Source organism: Xiphophorus maculatus, chromosome 17, assembly GCF_002775205.1.
Source record: "Xiphophorus maculatus strain JP 163 A chromosome 17, X_maculatus-5.0-male, whole genome shotgun sequence".
Lineage (NCBI taxonomy): Eukaryota > Metazoa > Chordata > Actinopteri > Cyprinodontiformes > Poeciliidae > Xiphophorus > Xiphophorus maculatus.
Window position 1 is genome coordinate 1,470,939 of NC_036459.1, and position 20,127 is coordinate 1,491,065.

The following is a 20,127-nucleotide window of genomic DNA, read 5'->3' on the forward strand; positions in this document are numbered from 1 at the left end:
AGACCTGCTGGCGGTGCCCAAACATCCCTACGCCGCCATGGAGAACTGGGGCCTCAGCGTCTTCGTGGAGCAGAAGATCCTGCTGGACGCCGACGTGTCGTCGTCGTCCTACCAGATGGAGCTCACCATGGTGGTCGTCCATGAGATCTGCCACCAGGTAGGCCGGGTTGCTGCCCTGTAGGCTGGTTGGGCTCAGTTGATGCTGGTACTGGACCAAGCGGCCATCTTGGAACCTTCCAAACGGTTCTCAGGGAAATAATACAAAGAAAAAGTGGCAAAAGATTTTATCATGTAGCTTTTGTTTTTCAGCCCAACCACTTAAAACACACTGCCGGTTTTTGGGAATATATTGATGTTTTTTGGTATCTGGAAAGTAGAATAAATAATAGAAGAAAATCATGGAGGATGATCTTAGAAAAACAGTCAATGTCAAATTTATTTATAAAGCTGGAAATCTTTGCTGCCAACAGCCACAACTGTTTTCTGATAAATCTATTATTGTAGAAATTAATAGTTTTCAGCGTTATCTACTATAATTTGAATTCATGAGTTACAATAACATTTAATCCCTTTTGGGATCAATGAAGTATTTGGATTTGATTAGAAGATAATTTATTGATCTCCAAAGGGAAATGACGAATCTGTTGACTCCATCCAAAGTTTCAAATATTAGTTCATACAAATCCAACCATGAGCGATATAAAATTTATAAAAGAACGTATACATTAGTGTGATATTGTAAGTAATTTGAATATGACCTAAATATAAAATAAATAAAATAAAACACTAACAAGCATGTGCATCAAAATATGTTTATCTATAAATAAATCTATAAGTGAGTCCAGAGAAAACTTAGATTGACTCGGAGTTGAGGCGTTTCAAAAACCTCCGGAATGTAACGAGTTACCAGGCACCGCTCTGTTACCTAGCAACCCCAGTGGAGTTCTGCCAGTTACCTAGCAACCCAAGCAGAGTTCCAGCAGGTTTGGTCATCTGGTTTTACCGCTGTACTGAACAGATCAAAACGTCACTATGTAAGAATGATGATGTGCAAAAAGTGTAATGATCATGTTTTGAATAGGCCATAAAATATCCCAACCGGTTCATGGAAGCATAACCTTTACATAAAATTTAATTAAAGGGGAAAGAATTAAGAAAAAAGAGGAATAGTGAGGATTAACAGGGATAACTGGGATGAAATAAGAGCATAATGGCAGATTAAGGAACATAGGAAGCAATGAGACAATTAAATGAGATGAAATGAGGTTTTAATGAGGAATGAAATGGGATCAAACTGTGCCATAATTAGCAAGGCGTCCACTCTGCCTTAAAAAGTCTTACATTTGTGTATCTAAAATTAAGGCCTTAAAGAGTCTAAAATTAATCAGGTGGTAAAACATCCTAACTCCTAATGGAAGGTGAGATTTCAGACAAACTGTTTATTTTCTTAAATATTTCTCTACATTGTTCTTCTACCAACATTATGCAGGATTAATGACTGTTGTGGTTCTGCATGTTCATTTTTTAGACTATAAATATCCTGTTGTAGTAAATTAAATCTCTTCAGCCGTTTCATGGCGGTTTGCTGAAGCTGGAGGCCTCTGGGTCGTCCGGGAGCTTTTCTTCTGTCTGACTAATAACAGCGAAGCTTCACTTCCTGGAGCTGAGAAGATGCTTAAGCTGAAACGATCCTCAGCCTGTCGGAGCTTCCAGGTTTTAAAATCAGCCGAATAAAAACAGCGCAAGTTTATCTTTCTTGTGCATCGGCGCGCTGCAAGCATGCGTGGCAGCAGAGGGTCAGAGGTCAGCTAACAAACTGCTTGTCTCAAGCTGGGTAGCTCGGTTTGCACCTGCAGTGGTTTAATAATCAGGCTAGCGCGCGGCGCTGCGTTGATGCAGATGAAACCCTGCGGTGGGAGTCTTTCTGTTTCTGCAGCTCCCACTGAAACAGCGGCAGGAAATGACCTCACGCCAGCATTTCTCTCTGCTGAGTCGGGATGATCGCTAGCTTCAGGCTGCTGTGTGTGTCGCAGAAATACGCATCAGGCGCCGGGGCGGGCGAAGCTACAGTAGATTAATTTTTCATGACATTCCACATCAAACTCACCGACGGTGTTTGTTTGGATGGACTTTCCTTCTGCTTTCTTCCATCTTCCTGCTGTTGATATTCAGCCGCGCGGCTTGTTTGAAGGAAGGAGAGTGATGATGATCTGCTGGAGCTTTGCTCTTCTCTTCTGTCTGCGGACGTTTATCTCGGAGGAGAGACGGCTCTGTGGAGATAATCACCAGGTTCTGCTAAAAAAACATGGAAAACGAAGGAACAAAGTATTTCTGCCTTTTTGGGAAAGCGACTGTGGAAGAACATCATCTTTTATCCACATCAGATCCAAAAACATATCTCAATTTCTTTTATATAAAGTTATCAATACAGTTTTTCTGCTGGTCTAAATCATCAGAATCACCAGAAATAAACCCTTGAAACCAACATGTCTGTAAACGGGATTCACTTGAACTGAATTTCTAAAATAAATTAACTTTTCAATAGTATCCTGATTTATAGTACTTTGTCAATATTCCGCTAATGTAAAAAAAATATTTTGCAATAGTAATGTTTCCATTAAATAAGAGACAATTATTTTTCTTTGTTCCTGTGATAAATCATTAAAATCATGCAGCGCCATCATCATCCTTCTGCTAACACCACTTCCTGTTGTCTTCTTCTTCATGGTTTCCTCCAGTAGTAACAACCGATTGTTGGTCATCAAAAAGTGTTTCCGTTGCACTTTTTTGCGAAATAAAACAATTTCAATACAGCTAAAAAACCCCCATCTCATCCAGAGCATCAAATCTTTATTGAAAAACATTTGTTTTTTAGATTGACATGTTTCTATTAGCAAATTTTCAAAATACCAAATTGGGCAATTATATGATTAATGGAAACAAACTAGCAACATGTACTGGATGACACCATCAGTTGGTAGCTAGCACTGCTAATCAATAGCATTTGCTTTTGTCACTCCTGTTTAAATCTCTGTTCATTTAGAGAGATGTTGGAGTAGGAGATTCGATCCTAGCTATTATAATCATTAGAAGAGATGGTTTGAACTTCTTCTTTCTCGCTTCCTCTGGGATTTGGGGTCAAAGTTCAGGGGTTATTTCAGCTTTTTTGACGCCAATTAGCTGTTCCCTTTGTAAAAGCGATACCTTGTTGCCACGGTTAAAATTATAAATCATTAATAGTCAAAAAAAGGAAATGTTTAAGATCCATAAAGTTATTTTGGTGCAATAAGAAACTAATCTCAAGTGGTATTTTTATTCATTTTATTCATCATCATAACTTTCAACACCCAGAGGATGTTTTCTGCTTTGCATCATTTCTGTTTAAAGCTGATCTGTCTGGAAGTAAGAGTGTGTGTCTCAGGGAGAATAACTGTGTTTAAAAGCTTCAAACCTGGAAATAAAAAAAGAAACTAAGAGAATGAGCAAACTCTTGAGACGGTGCAGGAACAAGCTGGTTAAGAAGAAACAGCTTTTTCTCTTCGTTTGCTCCTGAAACTGTTCATCTTTTAAAATAAAGAATCAAATAATTGAGGAAAGTTCACTTCCATCAAAATATTACTCTTGAGTGCAGCCATGTTACCATGGAAACACATATTTTCTGACAAGTCCAGATTGTATACTTGAGCTCTACTGCAAATAAAAAAACAATACTGGACTAATTTATGCTGAAATATAACAGCATGTTGTTAGTAATAGTTAAATACTATTCTGACACATGTGGTGGTACAATATCCATCATGAATCCCGGCGTGACACTGCTGAACTTCTTCTGCTGCAGTTCACAGGGTCATGCATGCATATGGCTGCTGCTGCTGCTGCTGCAGCTCTCAGGTGAACAGATGGATGGCATGTGGCTGTTTCACTTCATCAACCGGAGCAAACACAGATGGAGGCGCTAAGAGTGTCAGTTCAGATAATGAGACAAACACAGCTGATATTTACCTCTGCTCACTGAGGCCTCCATCGACGGCGCTGCAAGCAGGACCCAAAATCTGCATCTCCAGTTCCCTGAAAGAAGGCATCAGAGCTGTTTATAAACTCCAATAAATCAAAATCCAATATTTTTTAATGTCTGGTTCCTACCTGTAATCTGAAAATCAATCATAAAGAAAGTTTTCAGGGTTTTCTTAGTGCCTGACATTTATTTAAAGAGTTTTCCAGAGGCTCAAAAGCAGAAATCTTTTCATCTGTGACATTTGAACACGCCATGACGTCTTAATCCCATCATGTAAATTTATTCTAATATATATTCTGCCACAAACAGCTTTTATACTTATCTGACATGTTTTAAAGCTGTAAAGCACTGCAACACAGCTGTAGTTAAGGATTCAGATACGTCATCCATCAAGTTTAATTGTAGTTGGATTAAAGTGAAGGCCGTGAAGCAGTGATGTCCCATTTCATTAAACGTTTGACACATCAGTTCTCCGAGTCTGAGCTCGCCTCATCCACCAAGACAGACATACAGGAATGAGACAAATCAGGAATGTAAAAATGGAGGCTGGAAAAGACATTTTACAAAAATCTGAACCCAGGATTCAGTCAACCAACCAACCAACCAACCAACCAACCAACCAACCAACCAACCAACCAACCAACTCACCATTCATTAATTCAATCAACCCATCAAACCCACTTTCCAGCAACTATTATTTAAAATGCCAACTAACTAACCCACCATGTAATCCACCCAAATATCCACATCCAACCAACCAACCAACCAACCAACCAAAAATCCCAACAATCATCCATCCATCTCATCCACCATCCCACAAACAAACTGACTAAACATCCAACCAATCAACCACCCAAGCAGTTCCATCTGCTACGGTAACCAACCCACCATCCATCCGTTCAACCAACCCACATCCTTCCAGTGTACCATTTTTTCCTCATCCAAACAATGAACCATCCAACACACCAAGCAACCAACCAACACTATAAACATCCATCCATCTCACCAGCCACTCAACCAACCAAACCTTCCACCCATCAACCATCCAACCAACCAATTAATTAATATGCTAACAACCCACCATTCATTCATTCTTTCATTCATTCACCCATTCTGCATCCAAACAACCAGTCAACCAAAAATCCAACCATCCATCCAACCAACCAACACACAGACGCCGACTAAACATCGAAACCACTTTCTAACCCGAAATCCATCCAGCTAGCCACCTACCCAAATCCATCTGCTACACTAACATCCATCCGTCTATAAGTCCATCATATATCAAGCACACCATCCAACCCACTGCCTGACCCACATCCATCCAACCAACATTTCTCCAGCCCACTAACCAACAGAGGCATAATCAAAAACACCAACCAACCTTCCTACCTGCTGTCAAACCCATTCAATCCGTCCATCTCCCCAACCAACTAACCCACAGACACCAACTAAACATCCAACCTACCAAACTGATAAAGGTGTAATGTTGCCTAATGTTGGGTAATCAGTAATAAAATCAGTATTTCTTTGGTTCTGAGGAGTTTATTATAAACGTCTAATGAAGAGGTCAGCGGTCCAACTTCCTTCCGTTACCTGCTGGACCACAGCAGTAATGCATCACTGTTTTTTCATCAGACTCTGGTTCTTCCTGACAGCTTTCTTCTAATTAAAACAGCCACCAACAGGGAGACGGAGTTCAGGAGAACAGATTTCTGCTCTTCATGTGTTGATCTCGTTGTCTTTCACATTAATTCAGCCATATGCAGGAGGAATTAGCACCGTGTGGGATCATGAGCGCTGACAGCACAGCCGACACACACACACACACACACACACACACACACATATCTGTTACTGTACTGATTAACGTCCCTAATGAATGCTGGTCTTACTCACTTTTTGTTCACTCACTGCGCCGTCAGGAACGAAACAGGATCCTGATTGGTTGGAAAGTTAGTCAGGTTTTCTATAAAGGTGGAGTTTGAGATGGAGAAACTTCTCTTCAACCATTGGGGTATTAATTTTGGTCTGGAAGAAGCTGAGATAAAACAGGTTTTTGAATTATTTTGTGTATTTTTGTCCCAACCCTCACTTAAGGTCAAGGAGATGTGAATCAGTTTCCATTAAACAGTTCAGATATTTGGGACTGAAACTTTTTCTTTCTGCTTAATGGCTTCTCCTTTTCTACTGCACCTCTTTCGTGTGGGGTTCCACAAGGCTCCATTTTAGGTCCTCTGCTTTTCTCCTTATACGTGTTGCCACTTGGATCAATCATAACCCGACTCATTGTCATATTCCATTATTATGCAGTTGATTTGCAGATTTATTTACCATTACATTTATGATGTAGTGATCCCAAACTTTCTCTCTTTGAATCCATCTCTTCAATCAAATAGTGGCTTTTTTTAATGGAAAAAAATTATGGATTTTATTGGACAACAAAGCTGTCAGTTCTGACTACTGTCTAAAAAACCCTGAGCTCATGTTTTGCAAGAACTTAAAATCTGACAAAGAATCGCCTCTATAGTTTGGTCTAGTTTTTACTGTCGAAAGCTTTTAGCCTTTTGCAAACCGTTGTGACCTGGAGAAGATCGTCGTGACTTTATCAACTCCAGAATTGACAATAAAAATGCTCTCTGAATACAGCACCTCGCCTTTTAAAATTTTATTTGAAGGTTTTTCAGGCACTAGTATCTGTTAGTGCAGCGGCTCAGACAGAAAATGGATAAAGAAAGAAGGGAGGAAGACATGCAGCAAAGCTCCCAGAGCTGGGAATCGAGACGGCTACATCGAGTACGAGGCGGCCATGCATTGCCCCGACTCTCCGTTTAACTCGCTCTCCCAACACAGCGCATTTGTTTTTACTCACTCCATCCGATGGACTCAGTTAAAATTGAGACCAAAATTGCAACATTTGTTACGTTTTCAGCTGCTGTGCTTCTCTTTCACAAACCAGCCAAACCTTTTGAAAAAACTATTCTCCTCCTCGCCTGTGGGGGCGCTGCACCTCGAACCATGAAGGAAACGAAACACAAACCTCTCAAGAAGACACTGAGCACATCTTCCTTCGTCACGAAATGTAGACAAAAAGATTTTAGTGACTGTAGGAACTTGGCCAAAGTCCATGAGGCATTTCTCCCGCTGACACTAGTTAGCGTGTTTGCTTTGGTTGTATTTACCCAGAATGCCCTGCAATGTAGTCCACTTCCTGCTTTTGGAGCGGTCTCCAGTCCGCTTGGAGTTCACATATGTATTCAAGCTGCACTAGAGTTCACTTCAACTGAACCAAAACCGAGGTTTGTAAGTGGACCAGAGTTCAGTTTGTTGGTTCAATTAGCGTTCACACTTCACCAACCGAACCGATTTTCTAGGCAAATGAACTGGAGTTGGATTAAAATGCACTACGCCTGGCTGGTGGTGTTTCAGTATCACTTTGTGTTTTGCTTTTAAGCTGGTATTAACCTCCAGCACTGGCTGCAGAATCAGAACCGGAACCAGTTCAGGTTGGAAAACAATAGCAGGACTCACCTTCAGCTGGAAGCGTTCCCCACCAGTGGGTTTTCCCCACAGATGCTTGAATCCTGGCTTTTGTTTGTTCCACTCAGCCACATAAATCGGTTTATTGTAAAAAGAGCAGTTCAGTTGTTGAAACACTTCATCACGCTGTGTCACATCTGCTTTTGGCTGAACCCACTCAGAAATCCACTCCGTCCTCCTGAGAACAGCAGCTGTCGAGTTGTATTTGCTCCTCTGCAGAGTTTGGGCTCAAAGTGGATAATTTATTGCTGCAGTCAGTGTTTGCATAGAGTTCATTACAATACAGGGAGCCATAAATCATTTGATTGTTCCTCCCTCTCTCCCCTCTGCTTTTATTTCATATTTGTCTCACGTTGAAGCTCCGCGCTCCTCTACTGTCTGTGTTTCTGCTGCTGCTGTGTGTTTTCACCTCTGACCTTTAACTTCCAGACCTTCTGTTCTGATCCTGGAAGTTTGCAATGTTTCCAGAAGACTGACAAAAATCTGTTGATATCTCTGAGGAAATTAGGTTTTAATTTTAGGTGCAGATCCTCCAGTCCTTTTACATTTTCATCCAAGTTCTGGCTCAGAGTAGGAGGAAAACATTTTATGTTTCCAAAAGATTTAATGAAGCTGCAGGTACTGACTGACTCTGGAGCTTCAGTTTGGTTATAAAGTCGAAGTTCCTCAGTCAGAAGTGTCCATCTTTAGGCTGTGTTCACACCAGGAATGTCCTTTGGTCCACTTGTTTGGGCCAGACCAAAATCGGATATGGTTTGCAAGCAGACTATAATTTGTAAGCAAAGCCACATGGGTGATGATTATTATTACCTTTAGACAGAAATATTGGAGACAGGACAGAGCAGACCCAAAAAACAGACTTTGGAAGTCCTGCTTGTTGATTTTCTGTTATTGAAACTGAAATACCATCTTTAATGTCAAGAGCAGCTCTTTCATTGCAGGTTTTGATGTGATATTTCTAATTTTGGTACGGCATCAGGGAATGTTGGCCTGCAACATGCTGCCAGCAGCATCACTAGCAGAAAACGGAGGCTCCAGTACCATTCCAGTCCAACCAGTACATGCAGTAGCAGTGTTAGCAACACTGAAGGGCTTTTGTTTACCATTAATGCCCAGCTATGGTGGCACATGAAAAGACGTACATTTCCTGTTGTTGATCTGTATTCGCACCAGAGTTTATGGTCTGGGACCAAACAATCAGACCCAGACCAACGGTGGAAACAAACTGCTCTGTTTAAGGTGGATCTACTGCATACAACTAGTTGATGCCGCACATTTCAGTCACCTCTACATGTCTGTGGCTTTTGGCCAGGAGGCGATGTCTTCAGGTGCTGGTCAACGTTCATCGGACGTTTGGACCCTTAACCACGTCGTCGTCCTGCTGGCGGGTCCAGCAGTGATGGCTCATCGTCTCCTGGCCTCCAGCTCAACTCTTCCCTCTTATTCCAGAAACAACATGATGATTTTTCTGCTACGTTCTCACAGTTGGTCTGCTTGGTCCATTCCAAACCCAACTGGGTCCAGTTTCAAAGGATTCAAATGATTTGGAGTTAACCCAGGTTTATTGTTCCATCCTCTTCCTGTAAAGCACCAGTCCTTCTCTTCACTCTGGATTCTGGTTTTCCTTTCACCCACATCGGTTAAATACAGCAACTGTACCGTTATTTCAGCTACATTTACCTTTACGATGGTCTGAGGGATGAAATTAGTACCAACACATACAGTAGTTTCTCTTTCTCCAATGAAGCTGTAAACTCAGCTGTAGAGTCTAGTAAAAAGAAAAGCATTGAAGCTTTGATCAATGTAAATATCCTTACAGCCGTAGTTGTATTTGTTACTGTGGCTGATTTCAGTTCATATCTGCGTCTAATTACCAACACCACAAACAAACATCTAACACCATCTAACAGTTCATGTTTGCTTGTTTCAGAGACGCTCTACTAGAGGTGAAACAGCTGAAAAAATATATTTACTCTCTAAAACTAATGAACCACAAAACCGTCAGCTTATGTTGGCTTTAGGTTTTTGTGTAAAAAGTTTAAAAAGCTGCAGGATAGGTTGAACTCTGGTTCTGGCTGGCTGAAAATGAAACACTCAAAAGCCTCTCTGGGCTTATTGTGTTTATTAATCAATGAGAGAAACGTGAAAAAAAACTTTCTTTTCCTCTCGGTAAGAAAATCAGATTAACAACCCTTCACATAAAAATACAGCTGGAAGGAATCATTACTTTTTATGTTTGTGGGTGGATAAATCCCACTAGAAAGGAATATTCTGGCTGCTAAAAACTGACCTTAAAGGGAAACGCATCTAATGAAACATTCTGCAGTTTGCTGCAGAAACGGCTTTGTGAATAAATCCTCAGAACTTCAGCCAGAAATTTGCTGTGCATCAATCAGGTGGAGGATAAATAACTTGTTACCTGGATGCTTTAATGTTGAATCTTGTTGCTGTCTTTGTTCTGTAACTGAGTCTGGATTTTTTAGGTTATTGCTTTATTTTGATATATAAAAGAAAAAATACATATTATATCCTTTAATACCTTTCATGTTTATTGTAAAGGAGGAAATCTAAATCTGCTTCCAGAGTGCCTCCATCCCTTGAGCCCTAATAATTTGCAGGTAGTCGTATTGACCGCTCCCAGCCCTCAGGGGAACAAAGTTTATTAGTTCAGCACATTTCAGCAACAAGGGCAGGTTTTTATGCTTTACATTATTAAAACAGAAAAACAATCATTCTACTCTTCAAATGTCATCATTCCAAAATATTGGAATAGATTTAGTATTTACTTCATGTTCTTATTATTACCTTTGTGTCGTGTTTCTGGTACGCCCGTAAACCTGGCACACAAGCTACATCTGCTAACAGCGATTAGCGACAAATCCGCTTCTCTGGTCCCACTGGGAATTTATTTCTGCTTCATAAATAGATCTGATTGGACGCTGGAAAAGATGACTGTTGTATTCAAGTTGGGCTAAACAAAGTTGTTCAAGCCTAAAATAGTAATTCAATGCTAACAGGTTGCTAATGCTAATGTTAGCATCCACAGTCCACATTTCTAACGAAGCTCCATGAATGATCAGGATTCCTGAAACGATTTACTTCAATCTGATGGTTGAACAGTTTAAAAACAATTAATTAGATGTTAAACTCACACGTCCAGCTATTAAATAATTTAGCAGCAAAAATGATATTTGAATTGAAAATGTTGCTTATTTTTGTCGGTGTATGGTTGTTGAATAATCATGATTGGTTACAGATTACAGAGATTAATGGAGCTCCACCACTAAAACAAGAAATACATTTTAAAGTCCATTTAAAACTTTCTGAATGAGAGAGGAGGAGACATTGGAGCAGTTGGGATGGCAGCCAAAGCAGACGATGTTCCTCCATCACTGTAATCATAGCTGATTATCCTGAGTGAATAAAAATGGAGTCTGTTGTGTTTTATTGAAATGTATCTGGAGTATTCATCCAGGATTGATTTTCTATAGGCTGTGGCTTATGAGATGAGTCGGTACATTTCCCCGTTTGGCTTTGTCTCCGGGCTCAAAGTGTTTTTGCTCTAATTGATTTTCCTCCCGGTTCTTCTTTTAATTGACAGAAGCCGGCGGCTCAGACAGACAGAGACTCGGTGAGCTCTGCTCTTTGTTGTGGCGCATCAAAGGTTCCTCGGCTGTGACTTGTTTTGCTTCCCTGCGCCCGTCGAACATCAGGAAGTGGGGAATCGCTGAGAGAAACCATTAGAGGGAGACATTAAAGCAACCTCTAATGAATTGGGTCTGAACAAACCGCCTCACTGTCCGTCAACACAAGAACGGATAGAACTAAACCAGAACATGTCATTGGTTTGTCGAACACACAGATTTGTTCTCATCAGGTTTTTAAGGAAAGGATTTCACAAAATCACACTGATGTTGGTACAAATTTAGCATTTTGATCAAATACAGAATAGAACCAAGTAGAAACATCCTTTACTGTCCCTCAGTGGGGAAATTCAGGAATCCAGCAGCAATTTGAGACATAAATGGAAACAGATTCACTAGAAGCTAAAAATATAAGAATAAATAAAACTGAGAATTTATTTATATACATCAGGGAAATTCAGGAATCCAGCAGAAGTACAAAACATACAATAAATATGAGCAACAGTCCAAGTAAACAGGAGATACTGGAGTAAAAACGCTGCAGTATTCTGCAGTCCAGTTCATGAACTTTAACTAGGCCAAGGTGTCGTCCAGTCTAAAGGCAACAGGGACAAAAGATCTCATGATTAGAAGATTTGCCTGAATGTTTACACATAAAAAGATCAAGACTATTTACAAGAAATTAGAGAAATGTTTAAACCCTTACAGCAGAGTTGGGGTCCTGTGATGACCCAACCCAGATAAGGAGGCCTTAGTCCTCAACATGGCCGTCACAAATACGAATGAACCTTCACTGGTCCTGAGGATTCATGAACTCACAGAAGTATTTTAACGTTTATTCTGTGAGCTTCTCTGACCTCTGACCCGACTGTAAACCTCAGTCTCGGTTCGGTTGAAGTGAACTCTGTTTCGGTTTGAATTAATGAACATATTGGGTGTAACTTCCTGAAGGTCTGGTGGACATTTCCTCACCAACCTTGGCCTGAAGGGTCAGTCCCCTCCTATATTCCCTACACCATTTTCCTTTATGTTCCTGCATCTATATGCAGACAGTAACTCTGTTCAAAGCATTAGCAGCCAGTGGACGACTGCTATTTAACATTCTTTCTAAAACATAAAAATCAAGTCCTGTCAGTGATCTAGTTGATTGGACATCATGTGACTTACTGGGCGCCACATGGCCTGATGCTTTGCATGGAGTAAAGAATATCGTTAGTTGGGAAGACGACACAATCAAAGAAAGAATCTGAAAAAGAAACTCAATGTTTTGCTATTAATTTAAAACGCTACTAGAGCAAGATAACAAGGTCCAAAGGAATCAGATTTCACAGGTCAGTAATAAGTTTTAATAAAAAAAGAATGGATATAAAAAAGTGGGGAGTAGGTTAGCTCTGCTGTAGCTTGACTTTGATGAACGTAACATGTAGCTAGTCTTGCTGTGCGGTTCGGTGTTTCGGTTCAGTTAACACAAAAATAAGTCGACCTAAACATTGACAGATTATCAGTGGAGCAGCTGTTTAAATTAGCTAATGAACCACTGCAAGTATTCAGACAATCACTTCTTAATGATCGCAAAATAAACATCAAGCCTGAAAATTCAACAAACATAAAACTGTAAGAGATTAATGCTCTGAATGTTGGTATTTCTGCGTAGTCTGTGTGGGAGTTTCTAGTGGGTTTTTAATGTTAATTCCTAATAAACTTGAACATAATTGTTGCTCTTTTGATTCCTGGAGCTGTTGTCTTGACGGTTGCCATGGCAACGGGTCTGCATGTAATGTTAAGCTGACAGACTGGAAAAGAAAAAGAATCCAACTGGTTTTACGTTGTTCTCCTGGGTTTCCACGTCCTGGACTGACTGCATCATTCGTTCTTAGAACGTGGCAAAATTCAAATCAATCGTCAATCATATTTTGAGGGGGAAAATTGTTTTCAACTGTAGTCAAACATTGAGCAAAATATACAGACTCATTCCATAAAATATGACTATAAAGTTCAATATTTTAGTAATTCCACCACCAAGTGAAAGATGTTACACAGATTAATATAATATTAATCTTACAAGCCTCATCAGGATGTAAATCCTACGTTACTGAGTAAAACTGCATGTTTTTCACATTTAGGGTTTGGCTTCATTCTAGTGGAATTGGAGTTGATGATGTCATCATACACCTGCTTCAACAAACTCACTCTGATGAGACTCTAGGGAAGGCAGAGTGTCTTGAGTCAGAGGCTTCTTCAGATTCAGTGCAACACAGACTGCTACAGGAGGTTTTTCCTTCCAGCAGCCATCACCATCTACAATAACTCTGAAGAATTAATGAGTTACATCAACATTTAATTTCCCTTTGGGATTAATAAAGTAGTTTTGAATTAGAATTGAATTTGAATTTGGAAAAAAACTTCATGGAACGAGTGTGAATATTAATCTGAACTTTGGTGAAGTTTCACAAATCAGATAAAGGTTTCACAAATCCCAAACATGGATGAAAATATTCAGCTATTAGAGCAGAATAATCCAGTCCAAGTTTAAAGTATCTAGGTGTTGTAGTTTTTAACTAGAGTTGATTAAAGATGCAGAAGGTAGTGAAACATTAGGCGGAATCGCCCTTTAGCCGTTTCCCAAACTGGAATCAGAAACCAACTTCAGCTTCGTACATTTTAGGCCAATAATTATAAACTTGAAACCAGTTTCTTTACTCCTGGGTCAGCAGGGGGCGCTGGAGGAAAGAAACACCTGATGAGTCAGTCATTCATTTTTGCTGATATTTACTGAAATAAATTCTTTAATTTAGTAGAAAATCAGATTTTTTTGGTGAATAACCACGTATTTATGATGTTGTCCATCAGTTTGTTATAAATATTATAAATATATATTTCTTATATATTTCTATCAGTCAAACTGCAGTAACAAACTTCAGTCAATAATTTTTATTCTTTATTAATCAGAATCAACAAGCAAACATTAAAGATTAAACTTTACTGTAAATGATTCATGTTTATAAACGTAAAAAATACAACAAAACTCTGCAACCGTATTCAGATCACATTTAATTAATCCTGTAATAAACAGTTTAACAAACTGAATTAAAAATTTACTGAATATTTATAATATTTAGAATAAATGTTTGTAATATTGATATGTTTCCCTCCTAAAGCCACAATAAACACCAAACAAGAATTTACAGATAAACCAGATAGAAATCATCATAATTTCATTAAATCAGACGAAACTTTCCCTGAGTTACTGAAATCATTTCTATAACCAAAGCAATGAGGGACACAGAGCTGTCCATGTGAGGACAGATCTGTGTCCCTCTGCGCGTCCTGCAGCAGGTCAAACCTTTCTTCAACCTGTGGAAACACAGCCTGAGGTCAAAAGGTCACAGGGTCGAGCCACTCCATCCAGTATCTCCATAAAAAATTATCTAAGTAAGTCTTTAAAAGCTCCAGTTGCTGCAGAATTATTTATAAACTCTTCAATAACCTGGAGGTCAAAGGTCACGCTGACATGATCCCGACAGTTAACATCAATTAAAGAGCTGCTTTAAAAGACAGATGAAAAATAATTTCTTTCATTATTCAAGTATTTAACAAATATAAATGATTTTAATAATCTTAATTTATCCAAAACAGGAAAAGTTTCATTTGATTTAATGTCTTTTATCTGGTTTTAACTTTATATCTGGCCTAATATGCTGCCAGCAAACTTAAAGAATATTTAAGAAATGAAAGGATATATATTATAGTAATATAAAATAAAACATATAAACCATCAGCTGTGGTACATAAATGTGAAATATTATTCATGTTTTAGAAATCTGTTTTCAGATCACATCCAGTCTGGCCCTGGAAATTAATATTTTTACACTAAAAATTATTTATTTTACTGATTTTTTTTGTGGCTCTAATGGCCTTTATTTGGTAGTGAATTGACAGGAAAGAAGGTAATCAGAGAAGGAGAAGACATGCGGTAAAGGACACCAGGCTGGGAATCGAACCTGCGGCGGCCCTGTCTAGGACTAAAGCCTCCATATGTGGGCTGTGTTTAACCTCGGCACCACCACAACACTCCCATATTTTACAAATTTAAATTGATTTCTGGTGTCAGGAAAACAAACCCCCCCAAAGTTTAACATGTTGCTGAGGGTTTATGAAGTGCTGTTCCTCCTCTGGAACTCTTGTTCTGTGGAAGTCCCACCTGAAAAATATTAAATCACATCATTTAGAAGAAACTTCATAGAAACCAGAAAACCAAACTGATGCTGAGTTTTTTCTTGATGTCAGTAAAATATAAATAGATGATAAATGATATTATTCTGGTTCTCAGAGTTAAAAACAATCAGCTGTTTCTGTTGCTCTTAAATCAGGAACATGAATCTGTTCATTAATTCAGAAGTTTCCATAACTCTAACTTTACAGATGACTTCAATGTTTCAGTGCTCTGACTTTCCATCCTATCAGTTTGTGCTGCTGTCTGGTTTGTGATTCAGCATCTTGACTGGCAGTGTTTTATGGAGTGAAAATGGTGTCAAAAAGATTTGTGCGTGCGTAAAATGATTTGTGCGTGCGTAACAGGATTTGTGCGTGCGTAAAAAGATCTGTGCGTGCGTAAAAAGATCTGTGCGTGCGTAAAAAGATCTGTGCGTGCGTAACAGGATTTGTAAACCTTAAAAATAAAATACATGTTGAAAAAGTACACACAAATCACCTGGTACGCACACACAAAACTGCAGTTACACACAAATCCGGTTACGAGTGCACAACTATTTTTGAGCCTAGATTACTGTCGGCATCATAAAAATAGCTGAGCATGATGATAAACGTAGACATAGCTGTAATGGGCCAGGAAGATACTGTTTTAAACTGTACCGATACTAATCGAGGACTAATAGTAGCTTAGCTAACGTAGACATGAGCTATTGCTAACATAGAAGGGCGAGAACTTTGGGTCGAACTACTTGAAACGTAAAACGTAATCTGAAATAATCTAAAAAATACGCATTATAACGGTCAGTAAAACGTGCAAATTTTAACATCCACTTACTTCGGACGGTAGACCACGAACACGATCACTCGGCTGACCCGCCATTCTCTTGTTTCTTCTCTCAGTTTGAATGAAGGCTTTTCCCAGTCAGAGCGGAATAAACTTCCACCACCTAGTGGTCGAATTTTTTACCCAAGTAATTACAGTTGTATAGGTCCCAAATACGGATTCATATATAAACAATCTTATAGTATTAAAAAGTAGACGTGGGTGTAATGACATGTATTTTTCTCTTACAAAAATATGTCTAAGCCACGAGACAAGTAAAGAGAGAAATACGTATTGAACTATGGAAAAAAGAAACAGTTCCGAAGAAAACTCAGATGTCCCAGCTTTTACTAGCATGTAAACGCACCATCTACACACAAATCTTGGAGCTTCCACCGAGGCGTGAAATGAGTCTCAAAAATAGTTGTGCACTCGTAACCGGATTTGTGTGTAACTGCAGTTTTGTGTGTGCGTACCAGGTGATTTGTGTGTACTTTTTCAACATGTATTTTATTTTTAAGGTTTACAAATCCTGTTACGCACGCACAAATCATTTTACGCACACACAAATCTTTTTGACACTATTTTCACTCCATAGGGTTTGCTGTAGGGGTCGGCTCACCAGAAGCAGAGCTGGTGGTTTAAATTCATTAACTGCTCTGGAATATTCATTCGTTCTAGAAGAGATGAACTTTGTCCAGGATTGATTTGGCCGCTCTGTTCTCTGTCAGGCTTTGCTCTTTGGGGAAAAGCAGGTTGAAGTTACTGGAACAACTGGTGTGTCTGAAAGGGTAGCATGTTATGGTAGCATGTTGTGGTAGCATGAATGGAGCCAGGCTCTCTGGTTATGAGATCCTTCTCTGCTGGAATACTTTGTCTTGGTTCTGGTCCAGTTAAACTCAGAGGTAGGTAGCGGTGCTGATTATCGTTCTGAGATCATTCATCTCAGGGGGCGGCATGTCATTTATGGCCTGGATTATTTCTTTTATTACATGTAGAGGACGTAACTCTTATAATGTTTTTTTGCATATTTATTAAAACTGTCACTAAGCTCTGACAGTATAGACGGTATTACAGGTCTGATGGGCCACCAGGTGAATTTCTGCTTGGTGTTTTAAATAGTTTGTTTTCATAAAGCAGTAACCTGGAGCTTCGGCTCGTCTGTTCTGAGGGTCTAAAACCAGATTATGATAAAGTGAAGGCTGGTACTGACATGTCTGGGCGTTGTAAAGTAAAGGAGCTTCATCAGGGTCTAGACCTCATCGAACACATCTGGACATTCCTGCTACATCTGCATTGACCAACCAACCCGCCGAGAGCACAGACAGAGAGTACGCAGGAACAGACAATAAATAAAGTCAGAGCAATGAACTGATATCAGGCTGACATACAAATAATTCTCTGAAGAAAGACCATCATCAGACCAAGGAGCTTGAGCTTTACTGCAGCGTCATGATGGAGATATAAAGCTGTTACATTCTGCTGCTCACTGAAACAGCAGGGAAAATCTGTTCTGAAGCCCAGAAGGAGAATCTGATGTGGGAAGGAAAGAGATTCACATGGAAGAGGAAGTGAAGCTGCTTCCTGCTGCAGATGGGTCCCAGAATCTGGATCCATCTGAGGAAGATATCAGTGACTCTTCAGGCTCCTCATCAGGTTCCTCCATCGCTGCTGAAACCCAGAGATCAAGATCTCCAGAGCGGTTCTTCTAGCAGAACCGACCTCTGGGCCGGAGCAGAGCTAGAACAGGAACCAGTGGTACTGACACGCTCAGCTGTTGGGAACTAACCAATCAGCAGCTTACAAAGCCATGACATCTTTGTCTGGGTTTTGCCAGATTCTTTAAAGAATCAGTGATCTCAGTGAATTTAAATGTCTGATATTCAGATGATAAAAAAAAAATCTCTATTCTAAATCATTTTGTTGAACTGAAGTTTCCTCTGATTTGAAGTAATTTATTCTCTTTAACAGAGAATAAAAACATTTTGTAATATCTGCTTAGAAATGAGAGGTTTTTGTTCTCAGATTAGTTTTAAAAAAAAGCTACAGATGTTTAATGGTTACCTGATTTCCTTCTGGCCACAGTTGATCGATCACTTCTTGAGCAGGTTCATAGCAGTCCATATATTCGTTCCTGTCGTTCCTATCCAGTATTACGTCAACCTTTTTTTTCAGAGCTTCTTTGGCTCTTTCTTTCAAAATCTGATTCACAATATTTTCTTCTTCTTTTATTATGATCAGCTCATAAAGTCCATCTCCATCCATGTAACATTTCCTGCAGCAGCCACACCACTTTAGTAAAGAGAAGCAGGAAATCAGGAGGAGGAGGCCCAGCAGTACATACAGGCCATTAATCTGAAGCAAAGAGCAGAGCATGTTTATTACTAATCTAACCAAAATGAATATTTTACAATCCTGTACATAAATAGTGATCTTAAAACCCACCTTTGACTGATTTTTCAGGTTATCAACGATGGCTTGTTCCTCTATGGTTCTGTTTGTCTTGCAAGGAATCTGATCCTTTCCTTTATCCAGGTGGTTCTGACAGCAAGCGTACCAATCTCCATCAAATAATACAGAGACGACCCACAGCAGACTGATCACAGAAGCTTTTACCATCTGAACAACAAGATAGCAAATTTTTTTACATATCCTCCTTTTCTTCATACAGCAGCACGCCCTCCAGGTACCATTGAAGTCCTCGTCCTTCCAAAGTAACAAAAGGAATATTATAAAAATCGGCATACTGATGTATAAATTGCAGTGAACTTTCTGATCCTGGCAGGTGCAGGCCCCTTCTCTATCAAACAAAACATTGTGTGTGAAAATCACAATGATCGTAGTGTAGGTGGCAATCTGAGGAAAGTGAGAAACCAGGAAGTTTTTCATCTTGATCATCTGAAAGTCCGTAGATTCTGACACTGTGATCAGGTCACTAGATTCTGCAGTTTATGAATCAAAACATCTTCAGAACAAGAACCTCCCTCTGAGTCACTGCAACCATAAAAGGAGCAACCTGCTGTGATTGGTCAACTTTAACAGGTTAACATCCTGCAGCATTGTTAAGGTATAAAATAAGCACCGCCCATCCCAACCAAAGAACCTCCTATTTCTTTATATCTTTCATCTTGTGCCCTACATGATGTGCAGGGACAAGATGGAGGAAGTTGTCTTCAAATGTTCATTTTCGTTATTTACCGTAAGGTTTGATCCCTTACAAAAAAATTCCATAAAAATCACATGTAACTACATGAAAACCACACATGTGGTTCACACAACTTTTTACATGTGAATGATGTGTGAAAGATGTGGTTCACATGTGAAAGCACATGTATATGTGTGATTTTGGAATGTTTTGTGGTAAAATCACATGGGAATCACATGTGATTCACACATTTACGCATGTGGAAATATGTGATATACATGTCATACATATATACAATTATAAAATAATGGGACCACCTTTTTTTTACCAGGAAAATGTCCAATTTCTTCATATTATTCACTTTTCACGATGAATATGAGGTCACATGCCAATCTCATATAATTTTCTAAGACATAACTGCATACTAAAGTAAACTTGTAGCTATGAATCAAGACTTCTAAGACAAGTAAATATGTACACAAAATAACAATTTATTTACTACTGTTTGAAACTGTTGAGAACCAGAAACAACTTTTAACATCTGAGAATGACACCATACAGATTTGTCCAAAATTAGGCCCAGATAACAAGCGTGTCGAAACCAGACGTGTAGAAACGGGTTTAATACCATCAGTGCCAGTCCAGAGAGGGAAAACAAAACCTCAGGTAAAACCTCAGCGCCTGGTCCTTCACGTTGTTTCAGGAGAGACTGTAGCATTCAACTGTGAACCATCTGGGTCTCCTTAAT

General features: G+C 39.4%; 2 protein-coding genes across 3 annotated transcripts in view; one reads left to right on the top strand and one right to left on the bottom strand.

Annotated features, from left to right (window-relative positions):
* Window positions 1–20,127, top strand: part of trhde (thyrotropin releasing hormone degrading enzyme) — a 150,570-nt gene that overhangs the window by 69,460 nt on the left and 60,983 nt on the right. The window contains exon 6 of the mRNA XM_023349784.1: window positions 3–157. Within this exon, the coding sequence (XP_023205552.1) occupies window positions 3–157 (155 nt within the window). The remainder of the gene's footprint in view (window positions 1–2; window positions 158–20,127) is intronic.
* On the bottom strand, window positions 169–19,156 carry LOC111611782. 2 transcript variants are annotated; one of them, XR_002754220.1, is made up of 4 exons: window positions 18,680–19,156; window positions 18,299–18,589; window positions 4,003–4,068; window positions 169–2,270 (listed from the first exon to the last, which is right to left on the bottom strand). XR_002754220.1 is itself a non-coding variant. In XM_023349785.1 (3 exons), exons 1-3 carry the CDS (start codon window positions 19,130–19,132, stop codon window positions 15,332–15,334), a joined length of 813 nt encoding a protein of 270 aa, XP_023205553.1. In that variant the 5' UTR covers window positions 19,133–19,156; the 3' UTR covers window positions 15,128–15,331. The 2 variants fall into 2 exon arrangements, 1 of the variants encoding a protein (XP_023205553.1); XM_023349785.1 differs by lacking the exons at window positions 169–2,270; window positions 4,003–4,068 and adding an exon at window positions 15,128–15,400.